The sequence below is a fragment of the Scomber scombrus genome, chromosome 11 (genome assembly GCF_963691925.1).
Source record: "Scomber scombrus chromosome 11, fScoSco1.1, whole genome shotgun sequence".
Lineage (NCBI taxonomy): Eukaryota > Metazoa > Chordata > Actinopteri > Scombriformes > Scombridae > Scomber > Scomber scombrus.
In genome coordinates, this window is record NC_084980.1 from 29,065,706 (window position 1) to 29,092,405 (window position 26,700).

General features: G+C 39.6%; 1 protein-coding gene and 1 pseudogene across 1 annotated transcript in view; one reads left to right on the forward strand and one right to left on the reverse strand.

Annotated features, from left to right (window-relative positions):
- kcnq3 (potassium voltage-gated channel, KQT-like subfamily, member 3) overlaps window positions 1-9,758 on the forward strand; it is a 134,032-nt gene extending 124,274 nt beyond the window's left edge. The window contains exons 10-15 of the mRNA XM_062429571.1: window positions 3,443-3,639; window positions 4,589-4,694; window positions 5,906-6,037; window positions 8,030-8,125; window positions 8,397-8,484; window positions 9,060-9,758. Of these exons, the coding sequence (XP_062285555.1) occupies window positions 3,443-3,639; window positions 4,589-4,694; window positions 5,906-6,037; window positions 8,030-8,125; window positions 8,397-8,484; window positions 9,060-9,758 (1,318 nt within the window). The remainder of the gene's footprint in view (window positions 1-3,442; window positions 3,640-4,588; window positions 4,695-5,905; window positions 6,038-8,029; window positions 8,126-8,396; window positions 8,485-9,059) is intronic.
- Window positions 1-26,700, reverse strand: part of LOC133991108 (tripartite motif-containing protein 16-like) — a 445,082-nt pseudogene that overhangs the window by 219,893 nt on the left and 198,489 nt on the right.

Here is a 26,700-nt window from a genome sequence, read left to right on the forward strand (position 1 = left end):
TTGACTACAACGTTGAGGTACTAGCTAGGATTATTCATGCTTGACTTTTACTTGTAATGGAGTACATTCTTACATTGTTGTACACTCAGTAACACTGGATCACTCAGATAAAAGGTCTAATAACATTCAGAGTGGTGAAACACACACACACACGCACACACACACACACACACACACACACACACACACACACTCTGGCTGTCGTCCACCTCTTCGTTTAGAGCAACAAGATAATGTCAGACTGCTAATTTCCCAGCAGTTGATCCTCTGAAAAATGTCTCTGTCTTTATTTCCTCTCTGTGTTTCTCTTTCCAGCCCTATCCTTTCATCTTTCTCTCTTTCTATCCTTCTTTCCTTTCGGTCTTTGAGCTAAGCTTGTACCACTTAGCTCAGTTGCACAAAGTGTTTTAGTGATTGCATTTTGCCTGCTGGCATTTAAGTCAATTCATTCATTCTTGTACCTACTTATGTGTGTTGTGTTTTCAGTGTTTTTGGGTTTGCTCTGTGTGTGGTCGGGTGGAAACAGACTTTTATAAAACACCTACATTCACTTCCTAATTGTGTCTCATCAGTCTCATGTGTCCTGATTCGTCCTGACCCTTTTCCATTAGAAAACACACAACATCAACCTTGAATTTAACATTAGTAACAAATTACAGGCTTTGCTGCTATCCATTAATAATGCCAACACTATCTACATGCACAGAAGGCAAGCTTTTAGCAGCGTTATCTTTCTGGTGTGTCAGTATGGACAGAGATTAAAAACACTGCTTTAAAATGAAAATATATGAGTGTGGACTCAGTCTAAGTGAACTGAAGCGTCCCCTCTGTATCAGGACTGCTGTTGTTGCTGCAGTAAGTTGATCCTGCAGGTTGGACACAGAGGCTCAGTGGAGGCCGAGAGGCGTCGGAGCAGAACGCTCCAACGATGTAATGAACCTCCGTCAGGACCAGCAGAGTCCAACAGTCAGGAGGAAGAGAGAGATGGAGTATATATGTCTGTATGTCGCTCAAGTTTAGAGGGAAAATCAGTATTTGGTGGAGCTGTTAACAACTCATAGACATCTGAAATGTGAGCCGACTACACACTGCTTTTTGGTTTCATCTTTAACAATGTGTTGTATTTATAAAGCTTGTTATATTATCCATTGTGTCAGAAGGATGCAAGGGAGGAAGAAGGAAGGAAAGGAGGGAGTAAGGAAGGGAAGGAGGGAAGGAAGGAAGGGAGGAAGGAGAGAGGGGGGGAGGAAGGAAGGAAAGAAGGACAGAGGAAAGAAGGAAGGTAATGGGGAGGAAAGAAAGACAGAAGGAGGGAGGTAGGGAGGGAGGAAGGAAGGACAGAAGGAAGGACAGAAGGAAGGACAGAAGGAAGGAAGAAAGGGAGGAAAGAAGGAACAGTCAAAACAGACGGGGTCAATTTGACCCGGGAGGACGACAGGAAGGTTAAATAATCTGTTGATTTGTTTCCAACCGGTCGGATCGTCTCCCTCAATAATAATAACTTGTTGTAATGAACCAGAATTATCCTTTAAAGCTGTTAATGAAGGTTCGAGTAGTACAGTAAACCAGTGTGTGTGTGTGTGTGTGTGTGTGTGTGTGTGTGTGTGTGTGTGTGTGTGTGTGTGTGTGTGTGTGTGTGTGTGTGTGTGTGTGTGTGTGTGTGTGTGTGTGTGTGTGTGTGTGTGTGGAAGCTGTGGGAGATAAGCAGCATTATTTTTTCCTGTTGTGTTTCCTCGTTTACGGAGCGCCACGGGATAATCACGTCTAATTGTCTGCTCTTTATTCGGTGGAGGATCAGTCAGAAAGAGATTCTCTCTTCCCTTAAAGCTTCCTATTCTGCAGCCTCTCAGCGCCGTAATCTGCCGTCCCTTTTTTTTTTCTCCTCCGCCCCGAGGCAACATAGAGACTCATATTGTGTTATCCGCTGTGGGAGCAAAGTCGCTGAGAACGCTCCACGTTTCAGAGGCCTTGTGTCGGCTCCGGTTACCCCGCCTCTCTTGCCTCTTCCAAGGCACACAGGAGTCTTATTTTACCCAGGGAGCTCTCGTCTTTGTGCTGCCAAATATTGTCAGCCGTTGGACAATAAAGGAGACCAATCTCCTCGCAGCTCTTTGAGGCTTCCTTCTGCTGGGAGAGCAGCATTGTCGGGTTGAGGCAGCAGACCGTGAAGACTTTAACTCCTGACTAGAAGACAGATTCCTGTAGTAGAGGATCCTGGTTCAGCTTCAGAATGAGAAAACACAAAGTAGAGTTGAAGCAGTGTATTTGTAAATATTAATATCAAACCTTCTTCAAAGACAAAGTTATATGATTTACTTTAAAGTCTGTGTAAAGCAAGAATAAATATGTGTTCTGAGTTTGACATACCATAGAAAAGTGTGTTGTTAACCACCCTGCCAAATTTTAATGATTAAAAAAAATCGCCAAATATGTGAAATTAGGCTTCAAAGTTGTGTAAAATTCTGCCTATTTTTTTCTTCTCCTAAATGCTGTGGGCGTGCCCGCCGAGTCTGCTGAAGCCCCGCCCCCTACCAAGTGTCACCTGTCAATCAAAGTCACCACCTCTACCAGAAACATGGAAGCTAGAAAAATAAAATCACTGATCAACCTGTCAATCACCACGTAGCCACGCCCTAATGCATACCCTGCTTTATCGTCACATATAAAATCAGGGAGGCCAAAATGTCCCAAATGAACATCATACTGCATTGAAGAAGGCTTTAAACTAGCGATTGAGACCATAAACACATTTTGAAAACGTTTACTGAGGTTAGAAATCAAGTGAGAAGTTGGTGAATTCTCCATTGACTTGTATAGAGACGGAAGTCCTTTTGACACCAGAACAGTCGCCCCCTGGTGGCCTTTTGATAGAATGCAGTTTTAAGTTACTTCCGCGTTGGCCTCATTTCAGAGGACCGGAGCTCCCCGCCTGGTTCTGGGCCATACTTATGAATATTATTTTACATTTCTGCCAAGGCTACACACTGATTCATCTAGACGTCTTTATAACCTGTAAATCACCAAAACCATGCTTGGTTGATGTGAAACTGGTTTTACTGATAAAATAGTGATGCAAAACTCATCACTAATGTAAATATTTTTACTTTATGGTCAAAAATCAGAAAGAAAGGAAGAGTTTCACCTCATAGATCTTCTTCAGATGCAGAGAGAACATGCATACATAGTAACAGCAGGTTTAGTTCAACAAGCTGAAAAGTACTAAAGTGAGTATGCAGTGTTCAGGGTTTCTGGTTCTTTCTCAAAATCAAAAGTTCAGGTCGATGGACTTAAAATGTGGGCGTCTGGGCAGAGCTGTGGTCAGATGAATCACCACCAATCAATCAAAGACCGACGTTGTTCATTAGAGGAACTCCATCTTTCCTATTTTCGTTTGCTTGTTTCCTCTTGTTAAGAGAACTGTGTCTCTTCTCTCTCATTTCAGCCAGAAACTGAGCTTACTGGAGCGTGTTCGCCTTACCAACGCGCGGCCATCGGTGGGGATGGGCAGGAAGCTCACAGGGGCGGACTCCATCGAGGAAAGTCCGTCCAAGGAGCCCAAACCTGCCGGCTTCAGTAACCGGGAACGCTTCCGCACCGCCTTCCGGATGAAGGCCTACGCGCTCCGCCAGAGCTCCGAAGGTACAAAGATCACGAGGATAGTAAATGGACTGTACTTATATAGTGTTTTTCTAGTCTTTCTGACCACTCAAAGCACTTTTACACCATTGGGACAGCCAATGGGAGAAATTTAGGGTTCAGTATCTTGCCCAAGGAGCTAGAAATCGAACCACCGATCTCTCGATTAGTGGATTAGTTAGAAAAGTTGAATTTCCTGATGGGCAAGATATCTAAAATATTTGAGATTATTTTCATTTTGAAGAGATTCTACAGCTTCATGGAGAGTGAAAAAAACTTGGGTGTGAATATTTTATGAGCCTAAATGTCACATCAGCTTCATTAAAGTCTCAGTGAACTCTTTAGGAGGGAAATAATTAAAGGGCAGAATGAAAACTTTAAAAGCTTTAAAAGGTTAGAAGTGAAAACATCGGACAGTGAGCATATTTGTATGTTTGGAAGCACAACGTTTAATCCATAATAATACAGTGTCTTTTTCATTAACCCTTATATATTGTTCCTATTCTGACTCTAAACAGTATTTCTTTATAATACGTCTCTATAACAAACCTTGAACCACAATGTATTTTGCATCCATATACTATAAACCCTATCAGTCATTAATACATTGGTGATTTATTAATTAACTTTGCTCATAGAGAAAATAACAGCAGTAATAACAGCTGTAGTCATTTCTATGGAATTTATTGAAAGTCGAGGATGCAACAACATTTTTGAATTTTAGGTTTCCTTATGACCATTAAAACCATCAATCATAATAATGAATAATCTTGAAATATTTACAGTTTTGTGAATATTGCATATTATATATGAATATTGCATAAATATAACATTGTATAAATGGAAATTCGGCTAGTCTCCCTGAGACTCCCAGTTGTTTTTGTCTTTGGTGAATTTAATGACCCTCCTGTAACTCTGGCTGTTTTTTCTTCATTTCCTTCCCTTGTTTCAGATTCGGGAGCGCTGGCGGATCCAGCCTTAGAGGAGCGGGGTTTCCCCCCAGACATCCTCATGGAGGAGATGATCCCCACACTGAAACTGGTCATCAGGGCAGTCAGGTCAGGACATTTTAACAAACCTGATGCTGCTTTTAAAATTATTATTTTTTTAACATATTTTTGAATTGCTCATCTTACCAACCCTTATTCATCACTGACCCATATAAAGGAATTTATAAAAGAAACAAGTATCTGTTATCTTTTAATTGAAGTTACTTCGACAAAAAAACGAAAAGATAACCTCAGTTTTGGAGATAATGGGACGAAAGGTGATTATTTGAGATATACTGTATCTGATTGAAGACCAAGCATTCGATGCCAATTTTCAGTGCAGAATACAGCTGGTACTCAGCCAGTGTGGATGCTGGATGCAGACAGAGTGACTCACACATGCTGACAGTGCTGGTAAACCTATAGGCCACACAGCTGACACAATGCAGGAACTCAATCTAGTGTGAGGGCTCAGCGAGATGAGTGATTAACCCTGTGAAAGTGCTGCTTCCTTCCACGCCATTATTTCGGGGCTGAATGGGTCTCTGAATGGGATGCTCAGACCTGGAAGGGTTTGGGTTTCAGGACTCGAAGACTTTCTGCCAAATACTGGTGCTCGAGCAGCAGCCGCCACCGCTGACTCTGGAAAGAGTCGAGGTCGAGTCGACTAAAAGTGTGACAAAAGAGGAAGCTGTGTGGGCGGCAGGGAGGTCTAGAGGTCGAGAGGGTTTAGAAGAACTGGAAGTGGTCGGGTTTGATGAGGACAGATTAACCTTTGTGTCGTCCTCCCGGGTCAAATTGATCCCGTCTGTTTTGACTGTTCCTTCTTTCCTCCCTTCCTTCCTTCCGTCTGTCCTTCCTCCCTCCCTCCTTCTCTCTTTCTTTCCTTTCTCTCTCTTTCCTCCCTTCCTTCCTTCCTTCCTCCATTCCCCTTTTCTTCCTTCCTTTTGTCCTTCTTTCCTTCACTCCTTCCTTTCCTTCCTCCCTCCCTCCTTCTCTCTTTTCCTCCCCCCTACCTTCCTATCTGCCTTCTTTCCTTCCTTCCTCCCTTCCTCTTTTCCTTTCTCCCTCCCTCCCTCCTTCTTTCCTCCCTCCCTCCTACCTTCCTTGCTTCCTTTTTTCCTCCGTCCTTCCTTCCTCCCTTATTCCTTCCTCCCTTCCTTCTTCCCTCCTTTCCTTCCTTCCTTCCTCCCTTCCTTCCTTCTTCCTCCCTTCCTTCCTTGACTTGAGAACAACAGGTTATTACAACAGTTATTCACAGTGTTTCCTTTATCTTACAGGATCATGCAGTTCCTCTTGAACAAGAAGCGGTTTAAGGAGACTCTGAGGCCTTATGATGTCAAAGACGTGATCGAGCAGTACTCTGCTGGACACCTGGACATGCTCTGTAGAATTAAATACCTCCAGACGAGGTGAGGGACTTTCCCGGGTTTCTAGTTTGTTTTGGTGATTCTACACCTGTTGCTTTCCATTCAGCTACCGACTGACTCACTGGTGTCTTTATGGAGGAATTTAATCAACCAAAACAGGACGTCCTCAATCTGTCCAGCCTCATTTAAAAGGTGACAGCAGTTACTCAAGATGCAGAGCGCCTCAGCTGCCAAACATACAGAAATAATTCATTCACAGATCAAATTTAAATGCAGAACACCTGATAACTGCTGCTCCAATGATGATGGATTTACTGCAGCGTGAAGCCATCAGAAAATGCAGCAAATACAAACTATGAAAAGTATCATTAGTTCTGAAAGAAAGAGCATAGATTTGGTTTTAACTTTAGGTAGAGACATATTTTGTGGGACTTTCTCTTTTCTCTTACATATTGTATTGGTGATTTGTCCTTAACTTAAAAATAAATTAATAAAAATAAGAAAAATAAATAAACTCCAAATCAAAAGGCCATTGAGGCACCTATAATGTATGAATCTTAGCGTTGTCCAGGTTAGCATGAAGTTTCTTTTGGTTTATTTGACCATTTTCTGCAAGCAAACAGACAGGACAATGGCATCTGTCGCTTCTCTTGTCCTGGTAAAAAATACCATTTGCCCTTCTTCTTTTCTTCATATGCCTGCTGGTCCTATATCTGCCTACCTATAGAAACCTCTGTATGATACTAATATTATAATCCAACTAATTCAGCTGGATTCTTCAACACAAAACAGCAATAAGACATAAATTCATTAACATTTAATTATTAACCATTACAATAACAACAAATAGCTCCAACACACATAAGAAGCTCTGCAAAAATATACTATATTTGCTCACATAACATCAACATGTATGGACCTGTATCATATTTTTTTCTCTGATTTAAAACCATAGACAGTATATAAGAAATGGACGTAACATCCGTGACGTCACCCATTGGTTTGTGGACTGCTGCTCGGAGGCAAATAGTTTCGGATCTGAGCAGCGCCATCTTGAAAATTTTACGGTGCATGCTGGGAAAAATAAAAACAGGGATTCTACTTATATGGGCATCAGGAGGAGCAAGAGGCGCCCTCCTGAACCTGTGAACCAATCAACCTATCAATCACGACGTAGCCACGCCCTAATGCATACCCTGCTTTATCGTCACATATAAAATCAGGGAGGCCAAAATGTCCCAAATGAACATCATACTGCATTGAAGAAGGCTTTAAACTAGCGATTGAGACCATAAACACATTTTGAAAACGTTTACTGAGGTTAGAAATCAAGTGAGAAGTTGGTGAATTCTCCATTGACTTGTATAGAGACGGAAGTCCTTTTGACACCAAAACGGTCGCCCCCTGGTGGCCTTTTGATAGAATGCCGTTTTAAGTTACTTCGGCGTTGGCCTCATTTCAGAGGACCAGAACTCCCCGCCTGTTTAAAACAGATTATTAATTAAAAAATGGAGTATAATATTAGTATTTGAAATCGAGTTTGGAGCCTGGAGTTCAGGTGACAATAGTCTGACTCAGTGTCAGTCCCAAAGCAGAATTATAAGTCTTCAAATCTTATTAATGGAGCAATCATTTCCAAAATGAACACCAGCACACTTATTAGAGATTGAGACCTTAATGACTCCTTGAACACAATGACTGATTTAGTACTTCTAGAGAGAAGTTGAGGCTTTTTGATTGAGAGCAGCTCAGCTCTACCTATTACTGTCCGGTTAAATAAGCTGACTAATCACTGACATGTTGGCATCTGGTTAAAAACTGATTAGGATAAACCTGTGACTAAAAGCCCCTCTTCTCATCTGAGACACATTAAAGTGATTGGAAAATCCTCAGTAGCAGCGGACCTCGATCGATACCTGGCTCACAGAGAAGTGACATCAGCAGGAAGCATCGTTAATAAAAATGGAAAGCACCCACTGTCATTGAATCTCATCTTCTGTTTCAACCTGCTCAACCTGTTTCTCTTCCTTTAAGGATCGACATGATTCTCGCTCCTGGACCCCCCCTCACCCCCAAAAACAAGAAAACTCAGAAAACACCCTTTGCCTACCCGCCCAATCAGTCGCCCAGGTACCTCACATTGAGCATGGAAACAAAGACATGATAATTATATTGCAAATTAACACAAAAAAATGAGCTAAAGGTATAAAATGTATCTGCTTGCACCTCCTTCCTTCAATATATTTTCATTTTTCAGTATTATAACGTAGACTTGATGTATTTTTGGACCGTTTTCGGTAACAATGAACATACAGTTATACTTTCCAGGTGAATTTTTTGCTCATTTCCTCAAAACGAATGTCTGTGCAGTCCGCGTCTACTCAGTGTCCCTGTGTTCCAGGCAAGAGTCCGACATAGCCAAAGCCGCCTCCATGCCAGATGCCGAAGACCAAAGCATGATGGGTAGATTTGTCAGGGTGGAGAGACAGGTGAGCCAAAGCCTACAGTCCTGGTTTATATTCATGTTGCACAGATTATGGGTGATAATCTTCTGTGGCACTTTTTGGGTGAATTATATTGTAAGTTATGATTGATGATGAGCACTGTGATCTCAGTAAATTTGTTAGCCTTTATCATGTGGAGCTCACGGTAGCGAGAGATGTTACTACTTTACAACTGCAGGAATAAACTAAGTAGATTCACATTTGTTTACATACAGCTTTATCCAACAAAATGTAATATTCTGTATAAACTGCTCCAAAGAAATGTGTGCTAGCATGGTACCACAATTTAGTCCAGCCATGTAGGTGAAATTGTATTTTAAAAGGCAGTTTGGAAGTCATCACCTTCTAAAGTTCATATAACGAACGTGTTCACAAATTCAACCTAACATTATGATATGTTTGTGTTCACCTGATGGATGAAAAGCTCCACTATGTTCACCAGCTCGTCTCTAACTGTCTGTAGTCAGTTTAGTGTTTTCTTGGTGCAAACGTTGGTTGGAGCCGCTTTAAGACCCAGTTTGATGTCTCTGAGTTGCTGCTGTGATGTGTCTCTGTCTCAGGTGGAGGACATGGAGAAGAAGTTGGACTTCTTGGTGGACATGCACATCCAGCACACCGAGCACCTGCAGGTGGACTCTGCCGGCGCCGCCCACATGACCCTGGAGGCCTGCGACACTACGGGAAGCGGCGAGATCCGACGGGTTTTCTTCAACTACGCTGAGGCGTTCCCGCACATGTCGTACCAGATGCCAGTCAGCAAGGGCAACCCGTATTACGGCAGAGGAGGGAGGGTAGGAGGGGAGGGGGCGGGGTTTACTGGAGGAGGCCACTTACCTCCAGATCCCCAACCGCCACCGACACACTTCCACCAACGCCAACCTCCGGCCGCCATCCCCACCTACACCGAGCGTCCCACCGTGTTGCCCATCAGCTCCCTGCAGGACTTGTCAGCGGGGCTGGGCAGGACCACAGGGGGGCGGGGGGGTGACTCGCCGCTCTCCATGCTGTCGGTGAACCATGAGGAGCTGGAGCGCTCGCCCAGTGGCTTCAGCATCTCGGGGGAGCGGGAAGGGGAGGATGGGGTGAACTTATCGATGGTGGCGACCGAGGACAACAGCTGGACGAGAGCCAGACCGAGCTACCTGGCGGAGGGCGAGACAGACACGGACACGGACCCGTTCACGCCCAGCGGGGGGCCCCTGCCGCTCTCCTCCACGGGAGAGGGATTCGGCGATGCTGTGTGGAACACGCCGCCCTGAGAGGAGGCGGGATCGTCTGCGACCGCACATAAGTCCACGACTAACGAGTTAAGACCTTAAATCTAACCCATGCCTCTAAACCCAAAGCAGTTTTGGGTCAAAGCCACACCTCTGGACCAAACCATTAGGAGGAAAAGGTGGGTCTACTGTAATCCGCCTTGATGCTGCACGGTCGCGAGCGAGGTCATCAAGAGAGGCCGATCTCATCAACCGACCGCCATCCAGACAGAGAGCCATGGCATCGACTGCCCAGAAAAAAAAAAAAAAAGGGAAACCAGACAGTTTGTAAAGTAAACTCTGTACAGCGCACTCTTCGCAAAAATTTAGCTCAAATAATTAAAAAAAAAAGAACATTAATATACATACTATATACACCCAAAAGCTTTATCGCTGCAAAGCCAACCGCACTGCATGTGACGCATGCGATTTTTAGTGTAGACACTGCAAAGTTCAGGATATCAGGAAAAATGGAAAAAGAGATTGAATGGATAACATATACTTGCTATGCCATTTTTGTAACACTTATTTTTTTATATGAATACATTTTCATTGTTTTTTTGCATGGTTTGCATGATAGTGCACCATCCTAGGGGGGGGGGGTGAAGGACTGGTCGGAGGGGGATACTGGAACCAAAAGTCTCCTGTCTGTTTGTTTTGTGTGTGTGTGTGTGTTTCTGAGTGTGTGTGTGTGTGTGTGTGTGAGAGAGTGTGTGTGTGTGTGAGAGTGTGTGTGAGTGAAAGAAAGAGAAAAGAGAGACTTGGTTAACAAAACACTGGTTAGTTTGAGAGTCGTGTTTTTCTCACATTGTGCTGTAAAATCTTTGAGGATCATTTCTCTTCAGAATTTCTGATCTCGTCATCAGTTTTTTTAAAATTTCGCTTTAGTTTTTTATCTTTTGTTCATTTGTTTGTTTTCTCACCGCTGTGCTCTTGAGTCGTACCTTCACCACTTTATGCATACAAACTTTCCACTTCAAAAAAAACAACAAAAAAAGAAATATGAACATTTGAAACACTAAATCTCTGCTGCTTTATTGGCACATGAATTCAGGGATATAAAAAACACCTTTAAAATCCTCCTTTTTAATTTCTAAAAAGTTTCCTGCTGAGTTCAGTTCATCAGTTCTCCAACGGATGATCAGAAGATTTATTAATATCAAATCAACATTTCTAACTAAACTAGATTACGGAAGCCCAGAAGTAATGTTGTGTGCTCAAAATAATAACTTAAAGGAACAAATCTAATGGGACTTTGAAAGCTCTGTACCACATACTTACATAAAAGTAAGAACAGTAACTAAATATGATTCTGTACATTGATTTTACTCAAATTATGTGGCAAACCCCTCCATCTGACATCAGAAAAGGATCAAACAACAAAAGTCAACAAGTTTCTGTATCTGAATGTAGACTATAGTTCAGATTTGGCCCAAAACTAGTCAAGTTGAAATATCTTAATTTATAATTTGAGGGGCATTACTGCAGCAACAACATAATAAATCTATTATGTGATTTTTGGCACTCAGCATTTCAGTGTTCTGTAAATTCAGATCCTGAGAGACACGACTGACCATGTGACGTCTTGTTGAACATTGGATTCAGATGATAAACGCACTAATTTATTCAGAGATTTCTCCGATGTTATTTATTATCTTCAGAGCTCATCTGTGGTTTTATAACCTAAACTCTGTTAAATACAAATTCTACTGCAGATTCGTCTGACTTCAGACTTACTTTTTTTTTTTCTCTTCATGTCCACACAGGTGTTTACTCTCAGCCCGGTATGAGAACATCTTTGCTTTGGCTGAAACCGGTATTTAAATCCAGATTTAACACAAACTGTGTCCGGCTTTTCAGAAACAGAACTACAAACATGACCACACTGTCACTTCCTCGCTATACAAGTTTCACACTTCATCCATGGTGGAAACACTGGATTTAAATGTTGGTTTGATGTTGTAGGCTGACAGGAAACACCTGTGTGATCATGAATGATACAAACCGCTGCAGAATAACAGAACGACAACAGTATCTTCTGGGTCAGTAATGAAGTAGACCTCAGTTTACATTTTAAGTACACATGACCACCTACCCATTATGGTTATCCTTTCTTTTTACTTATATCCAGAGATAATACTTAAAAATAAGAGTAATTACAGTCCAGATTAGGATGGAAGACACTTGATTTTAAGATCTTAAGAACATTTACCAATCAAATCACCTATTTTAGACAATTGCTATCAGGTGTCAGCTTTAGACATCCATAAATAAAAGAAGGGGAAAAAAAGTCTGTTTGGAACTGATTGATTGAACTCCTGCAGCAGGAAAATCAATTTACTTTCTTACCATTGAAACTCAGCTTTTTTTCTTTTAACATTTCCTCAAAAACAAAACACAACTTACAAAAAAACTGTAGTTCACTCGCGGAAGCGACTCGAATGTCCAATTACGAACACAAACACTCACACACTCGCTTATTGGAAGAAAAGACGAGAGGAAGTCAAGTCGAACGATTGGCTGATGAAACGGCCGACGTTTCTTATGTCCATTACACAGAGTACGAAACTTAAACAGGAGCCTGAGCAACACTTATTGCAAAAATGAAGCTATACAGATGATCACATATAGGTCTAAACTGCATTTAACTACTGTAGATTTAGGACAACACTGATACTGAATGTAATATCTGACAACCAACTATATCTGAACGTATGGATTATTACACAGTTAAAGCATGTTAAAGCACCTTCAGAGTCTTCCACAACAGGCTTCAACGAGAGCTTCAAGCATCTTTAAGGGTTTACTTTAAGCTGCTTAGAGAGCAAGAACAGTTTGTTTTCATTAGTCGGAAGTAAAAGCCAAAAAAAGACGACTTTTGTATTGAGTTGTGTGTATGTGGTTAGTTTCGGTTCATGCCAAGAAGGTTCACAAACTAGCTGACTAAAGGTCTGAGCAGATTGTTATGCAGTATGTTGGTCAGAAGGAGCACTTTTTTTAATCGATAGCCCTGCAACACATAATTTCCCCCCAAGTGATTTAAAAAAAAGTCTAAAAATGCGCCATGGATCATCAGTTAAATTGTTAATACCAACCAATGATGGCATTTCCTTCCACCTATTTAAATTTTGTTCAATTTGAGCCTGTAAAAACCAGATTATAAATGCTGGAAGTTCATAAAAAAAAGTCAAAATACTGCAAAATAAAGTATCGTCTGAGGTGTAAAAGTAGTTGTGTGGATAGATGATGATGTGCATGAATCATGTGACTTAAATGTCACTGAAGATCTGAAGAAGAAAAACAGAAATTGTCATATTTGCATTTGTTTCTGTAAAAGAAGCCAAGTGTTTACTGAGAAGATTGACTATATGATGGTTGAAAGTAAATTTCTCATCAAGCCAGAGGCCTATCGGTGTTTGACCTATTTGAAGTCGAAATGACTCCTTTCTATATATCTGGCTCTAGCAGACAGCATGAATTTTGGGTTATCTTTATTTATCACTAGTTTAAGATTATCCAAAGCTTCTTGTAGATCGTTAAAGGAGAGCTGCAGGTCCTCAGTGGCTTGTTGTACAGAAACAGAGATATAATATACAATAGTGCATCATCTGCATATAATGATAGTATTGATGGCTGTTTAATGAAGAGGACCGAGAACTGAGCTTTGCAGAACCCCTTTTGTTATCAGCAAGTAATCAAACTAGACACCTGCTGACTTTACACATTGAAATCTGTCAGATAAATATTATATGGAGTATTTCCATCCAAGCCAACACCGCAGAGTCTTTGTAGGAGCAATGAGGGATAAACTCATAGACTGTATATAAGAAATGGACGTAACATCCGTGACGTCACCCATTGGTTTGTGGACTGCTGCTCGGAGGCCAATAGTATCGGATCTGAGTAGCGCCATCTTGAAAATTTCCGGTGCATGCTGGGAAAAATAAAAACAGGGATTCTACTTATATGGGCATCAGGAGGAGCATGAGGCGCCCTCCTGAACCTGTGAACCAATCAACCTGTCAATCACCACGTAGCCACGCCCTAATGCATACCCTGCTTTATCATCAAATATAAAATCAGGGAGGCCAAAATGTCCCAAATGAACATCATACTGCATTGAAGAAGGCTTTAAACTAGCGATTGAGACCATAAACACATTTTGAAAACGTTTACTGAGGTTAGAAATCAAGTGAGAAGTTGGTGAATTCTCCATTGACTTGTATAGAGACGGAAGTCCTTTTGACACCCAAAACGGTCGCCCCCTGGTGGCCTTTTGATAGAATGCTGTTTTAAGTTACTTCTGCATTGGCCTCATTTCAGAGGACTGGAACTCCCCGCCTGGTCATTATACATTAAATGTGTTGAACAAACAGTTTTTGCAGGTTGAAGCTTGTTGTGGAAGAAACTCCAGTCTGAGACGTGAGCAAGGTGAACCAAACACTTCTTATCTATTCTTACTTACTATTACGAGATTTACTATTATTACTTATCTTCTGCTATTGAATCCCATTTAATTATATATTATGCAATGAATTATCTTACGATGCAGACACCGATTATTACGACATATAGATATTAAAAAGAAAAAACATGACGATATATCCCTGCGGTCATTCATTCATTCATTGTGCCTCTGAAGCAAGAAAAACATCCTTATTTAGTGTTTCAGCGTCACGTCATCTTCACCACACACCAAACAAACACAGGATTTATGAATGTTGAACTCTTGTTTCCTTTCTGTGGTGATTTTATCTTCTTTTTTTTTTTTAAAGAAAAAAACTTAGTGCACAGTACAGTCTTGCTTTTGTAATATACAGTTTTTTGTAGGTTTTTTGTGATGCTTTCAGCTCGTTCACCGAATCCAGACTCAACTTTTATTTCAGCTGCACAGAAATGTAAAAGGTTGGAATGTTTTTTTGTTTTTTTTTTACAACTCTTTTGCTTGTTTGTTGATTTTTATATAAGCTTGAGGTTTAAATGTCGCTCAGTATTCTGATTTTGTTGAAGTTTAACGTCTCAGCGTCTCAAAAAAACAACTCAAATTTCATTGAACTCCAGTGTTTTTGTTGCCTTGTACATCAAAAACCAAGTTACATTTACAGAAAACTACTTTTTTGTAAAATCATCTGTGAATTACAACTTATATTGCTTCCATTCAAAAATTAAAAACTCATATTGCTTCCTCTCTAAATTTACAGGCATGCACCAGTTTAGGAATAATATCACTGGAAATAACTATCTACAGTACAAATCATTGGTATATTTATATTTACACGGCAAATTACTGTTAAAACTTAAGACTTTTAAACATTTTGTAAATCGTTAAAAGTGAATAAATTGTCTTCCAAGACACTGACGTACACTGGGTTAAAAAAAAAAAGCAAAAAAAAAAAGTGATGCTAGCAAAGAACAACCGATGATGATGATGATGATGATGAATTGCTGATATTTTTCTGATTAATATTTGTTTAATAACTCAAATACATAAAGCTGAAGTTATTCTTCTTCTCAGGAATTCAAAAGAATAAAAAAAGAAACGTTTACTGTTGCTATCGATTCATTTATGTGCACAGAACAACATCTTAACACGTCATTTTTCCTTGTTTTCAATACAAATTAACATGTTTAATTAATTTTCAAGACTGAAATTCATGTCTGGAAATGTTTTAAAACAAGGAAAACTAAGATGTAGAAATGTGTAATTTTCTCTAGTTATTTAAGAAAAAATGACTTGTTAATGAGTTGTTGTTTTTTGTTATTTTTTGCAGTACACACAAAATCAATTCCCTCGATATTTCAAATGGAGTGCTAGCATTACTTTTTACAGTGTAAAAATAATTCCAGTTTAATTTAATTTCTTTTCAACATTTTTTTTTTAATATCAAATGACATGTTGTGTGTCTCAGACATGATACTGTAATGTTTTTATTTTTTTCCTGTTAAAGGCTTCGTGCTGTTTGTGGTCACATAATATTCAAATTTTTTTTGTGAATGACTTGATGAGGTCACCGGAGGATTTAAACATGAACCATCGTCACATCTCTGCTGGGGAAGAGGTTTAATGACACCAGAGTGAGTGTATGATTTTAATTGGACCAGTTTGAGTAATTAATGTGTTTCTGTGTGTTTTAATATCTTTGCAAACAGGATTAATACTTTTTTTTCGGTGTGTGTTTTGCATTGAAATTATAAATCGTGCAGAAACTAGTTTTAATTTATTGGGAATGACTCTTTAACTGTTAATTTGACAATCAGCATGTTGCTGTTTTTCTTCTTTTAAATGTCTCTCCTCGTCTTTCCTCTTGCTTGTTTTATATTTAGACTCTTTAATCTGCTCCAGCTGCATCCCAGATGTAATTTGCACACTATTAAGTCATTAGCAGTGGTTGTTATGAGGTCATTTTTTAACATTCAGCCATGACTGTTTTGGTTTTGTCACGATTACAAAAAGGTACTTAAACAATTCTTCAATACTACCTTTAAAGATTCACTCTCTGATTTGGTTGTAGCACCTTAAAAAAGCCCCAAAACCCCAAATTTTCTCAGAATTTACTGTTTCAGTGAGCTGAAAAATTCATTTAAGGGATTTGCGAGGCTTTTCAAGCACTACAATAACAAATAAACATTGTGAGAGTGTTATGTTTAAGCTCTGGGACCGAAACATATTTTTTACTTTATGAAGACAATGAAACAAATGTCCAATATTTTGTTAATCGTACATGTTCCCTATCAGAAGTGGTGGTAGGTGTTGCTGCAGATGTTTCTCTATTGAATATAGAAACGACCAACAACACAAAAAAAGAGCAAAATATCTTCCAAACATTCATTTTTGGTTTAAACCAAAGTACAGCAGTAGTTCAGTAATCCTGCAGGAAAACAGCTTACTCAAGTCTAAATACTCTTAAAATTTCATTTACGTCCATTTTCTACCTACAGTTCCACATATGGGTACTATTTTTAAAAAATTCAGATTCAAAATCCTTCCTGCCTTTCAAAGCCATAATCCGGTCTCTATATGAAGCACATACGTACCTAAAAACAGACATTTTCAACACATTTCTGCCCTCTTACATATATATGTGTGTGTTCACTTAACACGTGTGTATTTTACTTTATTCAGCTCTCCCTGTGTGAACTCGTCTGTATGTGAAAAGGAGCACTTTACGGCATCCATGTAGTCAAGAGGGCAATAGTGCTTGCTGGTGATGATTCTGTTGTATTCACTGTAACTGCATACGAAGCAATGCACTGATCGACACATTCTGCATAATCATGTCATTTTATTATGGACATTTTGATTGCTACGAATTATTTGTGCCTTGGCCTTTTTACAGTACGGTTCCTTAAGTTTCAATGCATTTATATATTTAATTTTGGGGTCATGCTTTTTCTTGTTAATGATGTCCAAATGCATCACAAAGCTGTTGGTAACATCTGTATGGAAGGCTGCATTTACACTCAAGACAAGAAACATCTGAAATTGTTTAAAGGTTTGTTTATTGCCAAAAAAAAAAAGACGGTATGATCTTTAGATACATTTTGAGACAGGACCAAAACATTTTCATACAGTTTAGGAGTTGTTTTGATGAAGCTAAGGTAGCAGTTTCCCAGACTTCCAGGCTCTGGTTGCACTAAGATGAAACTAATATGCATCTTCTCATCTGACTCTTGAGGAAACGTGCATTTTTTAAAAGAAATGTTGGCATGTAGCTGATCTTTAAAGGCATATGAGCTTTGCAGTCGTATCTCAAATCTTAGAAACCATTATGGAGGTACATTTAAAGAGTGATTGTAAACAAGTGATATTAAACCATAATTCCCACTGGATGCAGCTGTTGGAAACCATCTGCTGTCACTGTGCAGATATCCACTGAAATCACTGCTATCTTTACATGCTGCACTTCTGGATGCATATGTCAGAAACTGATTGATAGTCAACATTGAATCCATATTTAACTACAAAACTATTTTTTCTTGTTTGTCTCTTGTCATCCAGAGACTCTGCAGCAATGGAAGTAATGGTGAAGTTAGCTGCAAAGGCAAGACAAGTTTATTTATATAGCAGTTAAGTGCTTTACATAATGCAAAAGAACATAGAGACAAGTCAAATTAATATAAACCGTTAAATACATCAATTAGATAAACAGTAAAGGTGCATTAAAAAGCGCAAATTTAACATTTAAAGCAGCTTTTAGGAGTTTTTAACTGGTTGTGAAACAGACTCAATACAGTACTGATGCCTTTATATGATCAAGAGAAGCAAACATGAGAATCATTTAGAAAACTGGCTATTTCTAGATATCTGCCACCAGTAAAGATTCCCAACGAAATCAGACAAAATGATTTACAGCTAACAGATGGAAAAACGCTTGTTTACATTTAAAGTAGCATTGTAGCATGAGGGAGGAACGAGATGTTACCATGACAAGAGGAGGACATTTCTCTTTGTCTGATAATGTTGAATATTATAAAAAGAAAAATAGTATTAAAGCATCTTTCTTTCACTCACTTCCAACACAAATGCACACGCTAGCCAGATCAATATCTTTACGACATGAGGCGGTGGTGATCATGGAAACACTTTCATCCACCAGAGCCGCCAAAATCAAGACAGAAATTTCATCTTATAACTTTTCTAAGATTTTCTATATTTTTCTTCCTGTCAACAAATCTTATGTGCATCCAAACTGAATGAATTGATTACTTAAAGGTATATCTTATTTTATATTTGTGCTGTAGACCTTAAGAACTTATCAGTGGGCCACACTTCTGCACTGGCTGCCATGTTCCTTCATTATGACGAAGTTGGTCATATTAATTTGTTTAGAAATGGCTCCAAAGACGAATAACAGAGATTTGATTGTAACTCAGGAAAGAGGAACCTCTCTTCTTTCTCTTCCACAGACTGAAAATCACTTTTATTAGTCTTTGGAGACTTTACAGTGTGACTCACTGAAGCGTTTTTAATAGTTTTTGGCTTTTAATTTCAGGCTTTGGATACACACACAATACTTGGTAGTAGATCAGTTCATTGTTGGTTTGGATTCAAACATGAGAAGGATAGAAAAACACCAGAATTATCCTTTAATAGAAAGCCATGGCAGTGATTAAAACTGAAGATACTCATTTGCAGAAACCTGTCTAAAAAATGGCAGCAACGCAACTCAATACTGGAATTAAATGATCTTATAGGCTTCTTAAAGCTAAAAAATCAAGAAAAAAAAGATAAAATAACACAAATCTGCTGAGGAACAAACTCAACTTCATTAACATTCAATTTTCATTAACGTTCAGTGGATATTTGACCCGTGACAGAGACATAACAAGCTCATTGTGATAAGATGCCAACTCCAAAACACCTGAACTAAGTTATCTGAGCCCATCTGCAGTAGCTAGCTCTAGCTGCTAATACATTAACTTGCAAGAGCTGGTTAGCTTCAGTCAGCTATAACAGCAAGTGCGCTTGTACACACCTGCTTATGTTTTTAATTTCTATGACTTTTTATTTAACATCGCATGTCTAAGAAAGATGGTGCCAAAAGACACAAGACAGTAACGTTAGTTAGCCAGATGTTACGTTAGCTAGATGCACAAAATCCAAAACAGCACAAAAAGTGAACAGGGACACACAAAAAAGAGGAGAGCAGGGTGTTTAATATCAGATGTGTTGTTCTGGTTTAAATGCAGTCATTCTACTGAGAGGAAATCAACGATATCAATTTGATATGAACAACCTGATCTCACAGAATTACGTGAAATGACCACAACGTCTTAACACGGGATTCTGTGGTGGTGTTGCGTAATATGTTAAATTTACATGTCACCACCACGGAAACAATACCAATGTTGTATTATTATTATTATTATTAGCTTATTTTTGAAGACAGTACCTTTGAAGAGTATAGTATATTCACCTAATTTCTAATAATAGCCTATCAAACTGTTGTTATCATTATTATTATTAGTGTTCATGTGGGGAAATGATAAAAGAAAACACTTTTTTTTTAAAATAACCTAAAAGGAAAAATCCATCTGTAATAACTACCTCATTACACTAAAATGACAGTTCATATGCATAACTTAATGTTTTTTTTTCGACAACAAAAAAATCATATTTAATACACGATAGTAAATTCAGTGAAATGACGATTATAAATAACAATAAAATAACATATTTCTAGAGTGGAAATGAATATTAACTTTCACCTACTGCGAGATATTGTTGACCCAGGGAATTCATGTGTCCTAATTCACTTTACATTGGTATTGTTTCCATGGTAACCGACACGTTAAGTTTTACACATTCCGTGAAATTACCACGAAATCCCGTGTTAAGAGGTTGTGGTTATTTTAACGTTATTCTGTGAGATCAGGTCGGATGTTACGGACAGAGTTGTGTGAGTGAACTGACAGCAGCTTGTTTTGAGTCAGAAACACTTTTTTTTGTTGTTGTTGTTTTTAAGTTTAATTTTAAGGGAAGTTTGGACAACTTTACACTAGTGGCCTTCAGAGCTGTGCATCATTTTTCTCATTCCAGTTTGAAAAAAACAAAAACTAACAAAAAAACAAAATAAAACTTACCATTTCTATTCTGTATTCGACCACTTAGAATATTTTGTTTTGAGGATATAATATGCAAATGTATTCTTACATGATTTTTTTTTATTTTTTGTCTTTTCAATTGCACCAGTTATTAATAAAGTATTGAACTGAAACATGTATGTGTGGACATTGTGTAAAGAGCCCCACCCCCCATCTATCAGCTGCCCAAAATCTCATGGCTCCCAGAAGATGAACAGAAAGCCGAAGTCAAACCAAAACACAGAAGTAAGAAAACCTCTTTATAAATCAGGTAAAATGCACTACATACTCAATACTAATGTTCTGAGAGCCTTGTTGCTCGATTGAGACATGTAACCATGGTAACTCATGCCAACCACATAGTCTGAACTAATTCAAAAAATATATTACACCGTACAAAGTGAAATCGTACTTGAATTAAAGTGTTATCGATGTTACGACAGAGTTGCCTTGGTCCCAATCGGCCATTGTCTATTATGTTGTTGTTGTCATCGTCACTATAGTCAAGGATTCAAGGATTTTATTGGTCAATCAGTCATGTAGGTAGAACGAAATACACAATATAGGTCCCATTGTGGGATATTTGTGCTGGCGTAGTGTCCAGTGCTTGCATACTGTAATATTTCCCCAGAAATAGTATGCACTTAATGCACTATTGGCTTCATACTAAGGTTTAGGACATGCAAAATTCCTAAAATCTTGCATACTGTTTAACATGGATGTATTATAAGAGCTGGATACTGGACCAAAGAAGGCGCTCATTCAGTCCTATAAGAATTCTTCGGCTGGCACATACACCAAAAATAGTTTCTAGCTTCCAGGTTTGCTTCCTCAGTATGCTCCCACTGAATATGCTCAGTAGTGTTTCACCCGCTCGGCCAATAGACTTTACATTGTAATGACATCACTGATTTTTAAATGGATTTTCTTGGCTCGATGAAAGTTTTACAATTATAAAACCTGCAAGGATCAAAAATGTATAATAGAAGAGTTATAATTGATAAGTTGTCTGCTGTTCGAGATGTCCTGTCAACAATTTTGAAGACGTTCTTTACTCTTTAGGTCTATGGGGAAAATGCTTTTTGGGCAGGTGAGGGATTTTGCTGCAATACTGCAAGTGACCACTGGGAAACATCTGCTGGTGGCTGAGCAGTGGAGCTCTATCCAGCTCTTATAATACATCCATGCATACTGTAATAAATCCCTGGAAATAGTATGCACTTAATGTACTATTTTTACGTTCATACTACAGTTTCGGACGCAGCCTTGGAACAAAACCTCACCAGTATGTTGTGTGGCTCCCTTCATCTGTTTAGATAAAGATGGAGGTTTTCTGAAAATCTAATATGTTCTTTTGTTTAATATTTATGGTTTTAGCTACCTTTTAATGAACACCATTTCCCATAAGTCCTAGAGGGTCGAGTTGCATTCAGATATGTCCTTAATAACAGCAGAAGAAAGAGCGCTCTATCAGTTCGGGGGTCCTAATTTAGAAGGAAGTGTTGGCAAGTTTTATGAATATGGACAAAACTTAAGATATGGTGACATAAGTACAACTCCTGCATTCCCAGATAGCACAATTGCTGTGGCCTGGATCTGGCTCACATACCGCCAAGGAATGATGGCACTTAGGTGATCCGCTCTTATTTCCCCGATCTAGGTCACAAACAAGCCGTAACAATACTGTATGTCATCAAAGGAAGACAGGATGAACCAGAACTGGAAAAAGACCCACATTTGATTTAGGACATGTACAGTTCAAACTCACATCCACAATTGTCAAATTGACCCCGTCTGTTTTGACTGTTCCTTCTTTCCTCCCTTCCTCCTTCTCTCTTTCTTTCCTTCCTCTCTCTTTCCTTCCTTCCTTCTGTCCTTCCTCCCTCCCTCTTTCTTTCCCTCCTTCCTTCCCTCCTTCGTTCCTTCCTTCCTTCCTTCTTTCCTCCCTCCTTCTCTCTTTCTTTCCTCCCATTACGTTCTTTCTTTCCTCTGTCCTTCCTTCCTCCCTTCCTCATTTACTTCCTCCCTCCCTCCTTTTCATCCTCCCTCATACCTTTCCCTCCCTTCCTTCCTCCCTCTCTCCTACCTCCCTTCCTTTCCTCCCTTCCTTCCTCCCTTCTTTCCTCCTTCCTTCCTTCCTTCCTTCCTTCCTCCCTTCTTTCCTCCTTCCTTCCTTCCGTCCTCCTTTCCTTCCTTGACTTGAGGACAACAGGAGGGTTAACGGTAGTTGTAGTTTTCTGGGAGGAACTATTCTAGTTCTGGAAGTAAAAATGAGCTTCATTTCAATATTCCTTTACTCCCAGTTTGAGCACTTCTGCGGCTTGGCTGGGCATGAAAGTCTCTCAGTTAACATTCGTGTCGTCCTCCCGGGTCAAATTGACCCGTCTGTCCTTCCTCCTCCTTCCTTCTCTCTTTCTTTCCTTCCTCTCTCTTTCCTCCTTCCTTCCTTCCTTTCCACCATCCCCTTTCTTCCTTCCTTCTGTCCTTCCTCTTTTCCTTTCTCCCTCCCTCCTTCCTTCCTTCTTTCTTTCCTCTGTCCTTCCTTTCCTTCCTCCCTTCCTCTTTTCCTTTCCTCCCTCCCTTTCTTCCTCCCTCCCTTCCCGCCTTCCTTCCTTCCTTCCTCCTTTCTTCCTCCCTTCCTCTTTTCCTTTCTCCTTCCCTCCCTCCTTCCTTCTTGCCTCCCTCGCCCTCCCTCCCTCCCTCCCTCCCTCCTACCTTCCTTCCTTCCTTCCTTCTTTCCTCTGTCCTTCCTTTCCTTTCCTCCCTTCCTTCCTTGACTGGAGGACAACAGGAGGGTTAAATCATCAGCACATAAGATGAAGAACTGTGTTAGAACATAATGTTTCTTTCTCTCATAAAAACACAGAATCGAAGCAGCTTTGAAGAAGATGACTCAGGTTTCATGTACATTGACTAAAGGTTTATAATCTACTGTCCTATATGAAACATTAATGTTAATTAGTATTTATAAACCGCATCTTTTTAAAGCGTGTACATGACTCTCCTTGCCAACCCACAGCGGGACCACAGCCACAAAATATATGTGCCAATTATTTCTTTCCTCCCCATTACCTTCCTTCTTTCCTCTGTCCTTCTTTCCTTCCTCGCTCCATCCTACCATCCTTCCTTTCCTCCCTTCCTTCCTTCCTCCCTCCTACCTTCCTTCCTTTCCTCCTTTCCTTCCTTCCTTCCTTCCTTCTTTTCCTTCCTCCCTCCTTTCCTTCCTTCTTCCTTCCTCCCTCCCTCCTTCTCTTTCTTTCCTTCCTCTCTCTTTCCTTTCTTCCTTCCTTCTGTCCTTCCTCCCTCCCTCCCTCCTTCCTTCGTTCCTTCTTCCATCCCCCTTTCTTCCTTCATTCCTCCTTCCTTCCTTCCTTCTTCCTCCCTCCTTCTTCCTTCCTTCCTTCCTTGACTCGAGGACAACAGGAGGGTTAACCCCTTGTGTCGTCCTCCCGGGTCAAATTGACCCCATCTGTCCTTCCTCCCTCCCTCCTTCTCTCTTTCTTTCCTTCCTCTCTCTTTCCTTCCTTCCTTCCTTCCTTGACTCGAGGACAACAGGAGGGTTAAATCATCAGAACATAAGATGAAGAACTGTGTTAGAACATAATGTTTCTTTCTCTCATAAAAACACAGAATCGAAGCAGCTTTGAAGAAGATGACTCAGGTTTCATGTACATTGACTAAAGGTTTATAATCTACTGTCCTATATGAACATTAATGTTAATTAGTATTTATAAATCACATCTTTTTAAAGCTTGTACATGACTCTCCTTGCCAACCCACAGCGGGACCACAGCCACAAAATATATGTGCCAATTATTTCTTCCCTCTATAGTCCATTTTTATTTCTTTCTTGTTATAATTATAAGCTTAAAAGTCTGAGTATCTTTTCCCCGGGGGCGGCTGTTCCCAGGCCCCAAGCAGCCCTGTTTTCCTCCTCTGCCAATTACCGCTGTGTGCCTCTGAATGTGTCCCGATGTGAATGCCAAGGCGAGCAAAGTGCCCACCAATCCCCTCGTCATTAAAGACTCGCTTTCACTCGTCTTATTCACTGATCTTCCCCCACGGCTCGTATGTCACTCCAGCGGCTTATTACGGAACATTTACCAACACTGCAAAAAATGTCCCTCTCAACAGGTAATACAGGTAAAATCAGTCAAAAGTTCTGCTGAGTCTAATCTTATTAAAACATATTACACAGAGCAAATGATACTAATGATCTAATCTAACTTCTTACAGCTCAATTTTCATTAAGGTTTGGGGAGGAGGGAAGGAAAGAAAGGAGGAGGAAAGGGAGGAAGAAGGAAGGAAAGGAGGGAGGAAGAAGGAAGGAAAGGGGGGAGGAGGGAAGGAAGGATGGAGGGTGGGTGGGAGCGAGAAAGGAAGAGAGGAAGGAAGGAAAGAAGGACAGGGGAAGGGAGGAAGGTAAGAAAGAGAGAAGGAGGGATGGAGGAAAGGACAGAGGGAGGAAGGAAGGAAGACGGGAGGAAGAAGAAAGAAAGGAGGGAGAAGAAGGAAGGAAAGGAGGGAGGAAGAAGGAAGGAAAGGGGGGAGGAGGGAAGGAAGGATGGAGGGTGGGAGCGAGAAAGGAAGGGAGGAAGGAAGGAAAGAAGGACGGGAAGGGAGGGAGGTAAGAAAGAGAGAAGGAGGGATGGAGGAAAGGACAGAGGGAAGAAGGAAGGGAAGGAGGGAAGGAGGGAAGAAGGAAGGAAGGAAGACGGGAGGAAGAAGGAAAGAAAGGAGGGAGGAAGGAAGGGGGAAGAAAGAAGGAAAGGAGGGAGGAGGGAAGGAAAGAAGGACAGGGGAAGGGAGGAAGGTAGGGGGGAGGAAAGACAGGGAAGGAGGCATGGAGGAAAGAAGGAAGGGTGGAAGGAGAAAGGGGGACGGAGGAAGGAAAGAAGGAAGGGAGGAAAGAGAGGGAGGAAAGAAAGAGAGAAGGAGGGAGGGAGGAAGGACAGACGGAAGGAAGGAAGGGAGGAAAGAAGGAACAGTCAAAACAGACGGGGTCAATTTGACCCGGGAGGACGACAGGAAGGTTAAACCACAATCACTCTTTAACTGGTTTAACTAGTTTAACCAACATCCATTAATTAGCAGCGATGCATTCAGGATAATAGTTTTTTTCTACGTCCAAAAAGGTGACAGAATGAGCTCAAGTTTATCCTGCAGACTTTTGATTTCAGCACTATTTTACCCGAGTATGTGACTTTTCTTGCAGTGGACAGGTTTAGGGATCAGCTCCCAGCCTGCAGCCAGACACCGTGTTTTCTTTTCTTTCTTTTCTTTTTTTTCTTTTTTTCCTCCGGAGCTCAGTAAGCTGCAGCCTGCTGCCAACCTCTGCTGTTCAGAGGGGGGGGGGGGAAACAGTGTATGTGCATCGTGTAATCCTTATCTGACCGCAGGTGTGTGATACACTGGGTGAGGTTTGATGCTGCTGCAGCACCGTCGGGGTGCATTTTACAGGAGGATACGAGCAGCAGGTGAGAGGTTTTATTTCAGTAGGATACAGAAAATAAAAATAAGGTTATTTATCAGACTGAACATCTGAGTTAAGCATCAGACAGTTAAGTTAAAGAGTCTTTTGTGTTTTTTTTCCAATGTAAATTTGTGAGTAAAAATAAGGATTTGAACAAAGTAATTAAATGATATTAGTTATATATTAAAGAGAAGAGATTCATTAACTGCACATTTACAAAATTAATGAAGACAAGTTAAAAAAAAAAGGAAAATATTTATCAATTAAACTCCCCTAAAACCTTCAGGACTTTTTGAATGATATTTACTTTATGATACATTGTTGCTTTCATAGTACTGAAAAACAGTATATATATTTAATTTATTGAATATGTATTTTTATTATTCTTTATTTTTAAATATTATTTTATATTATTTTATATTAAATTGATATATGTATATATTATATTAATATTTTTATTTTGTATTTTTTTCAATATTAATATTTTACTAATATATTAAATTGATATGTGTATATATTATATTTTTATTTTTTATTTTTTCAATATATATTTTCTATTATTTTCTATTAAATTGATATGTGTATATATTATATTTTTATTTTGTATTTTTTCAATATTAATATTTTACTAATATATTAAATTGATATATATATGTATATTATATTTATATTTAATTTGTTGTTTATACTATTTTTTTTTAGAGATGCAACAATTAATTTGATTGTTGATCAACAGAAAATTAATTAACTATTTTTGATAGTAAATCATTTTGAATATTTTGTATTAATATATATTATTATATATATATATATATTAATACCACACAATAATATCATTTATTTATATTGTAATTTACATAAAGAAGTTCACATAGTGCTGCACAGACT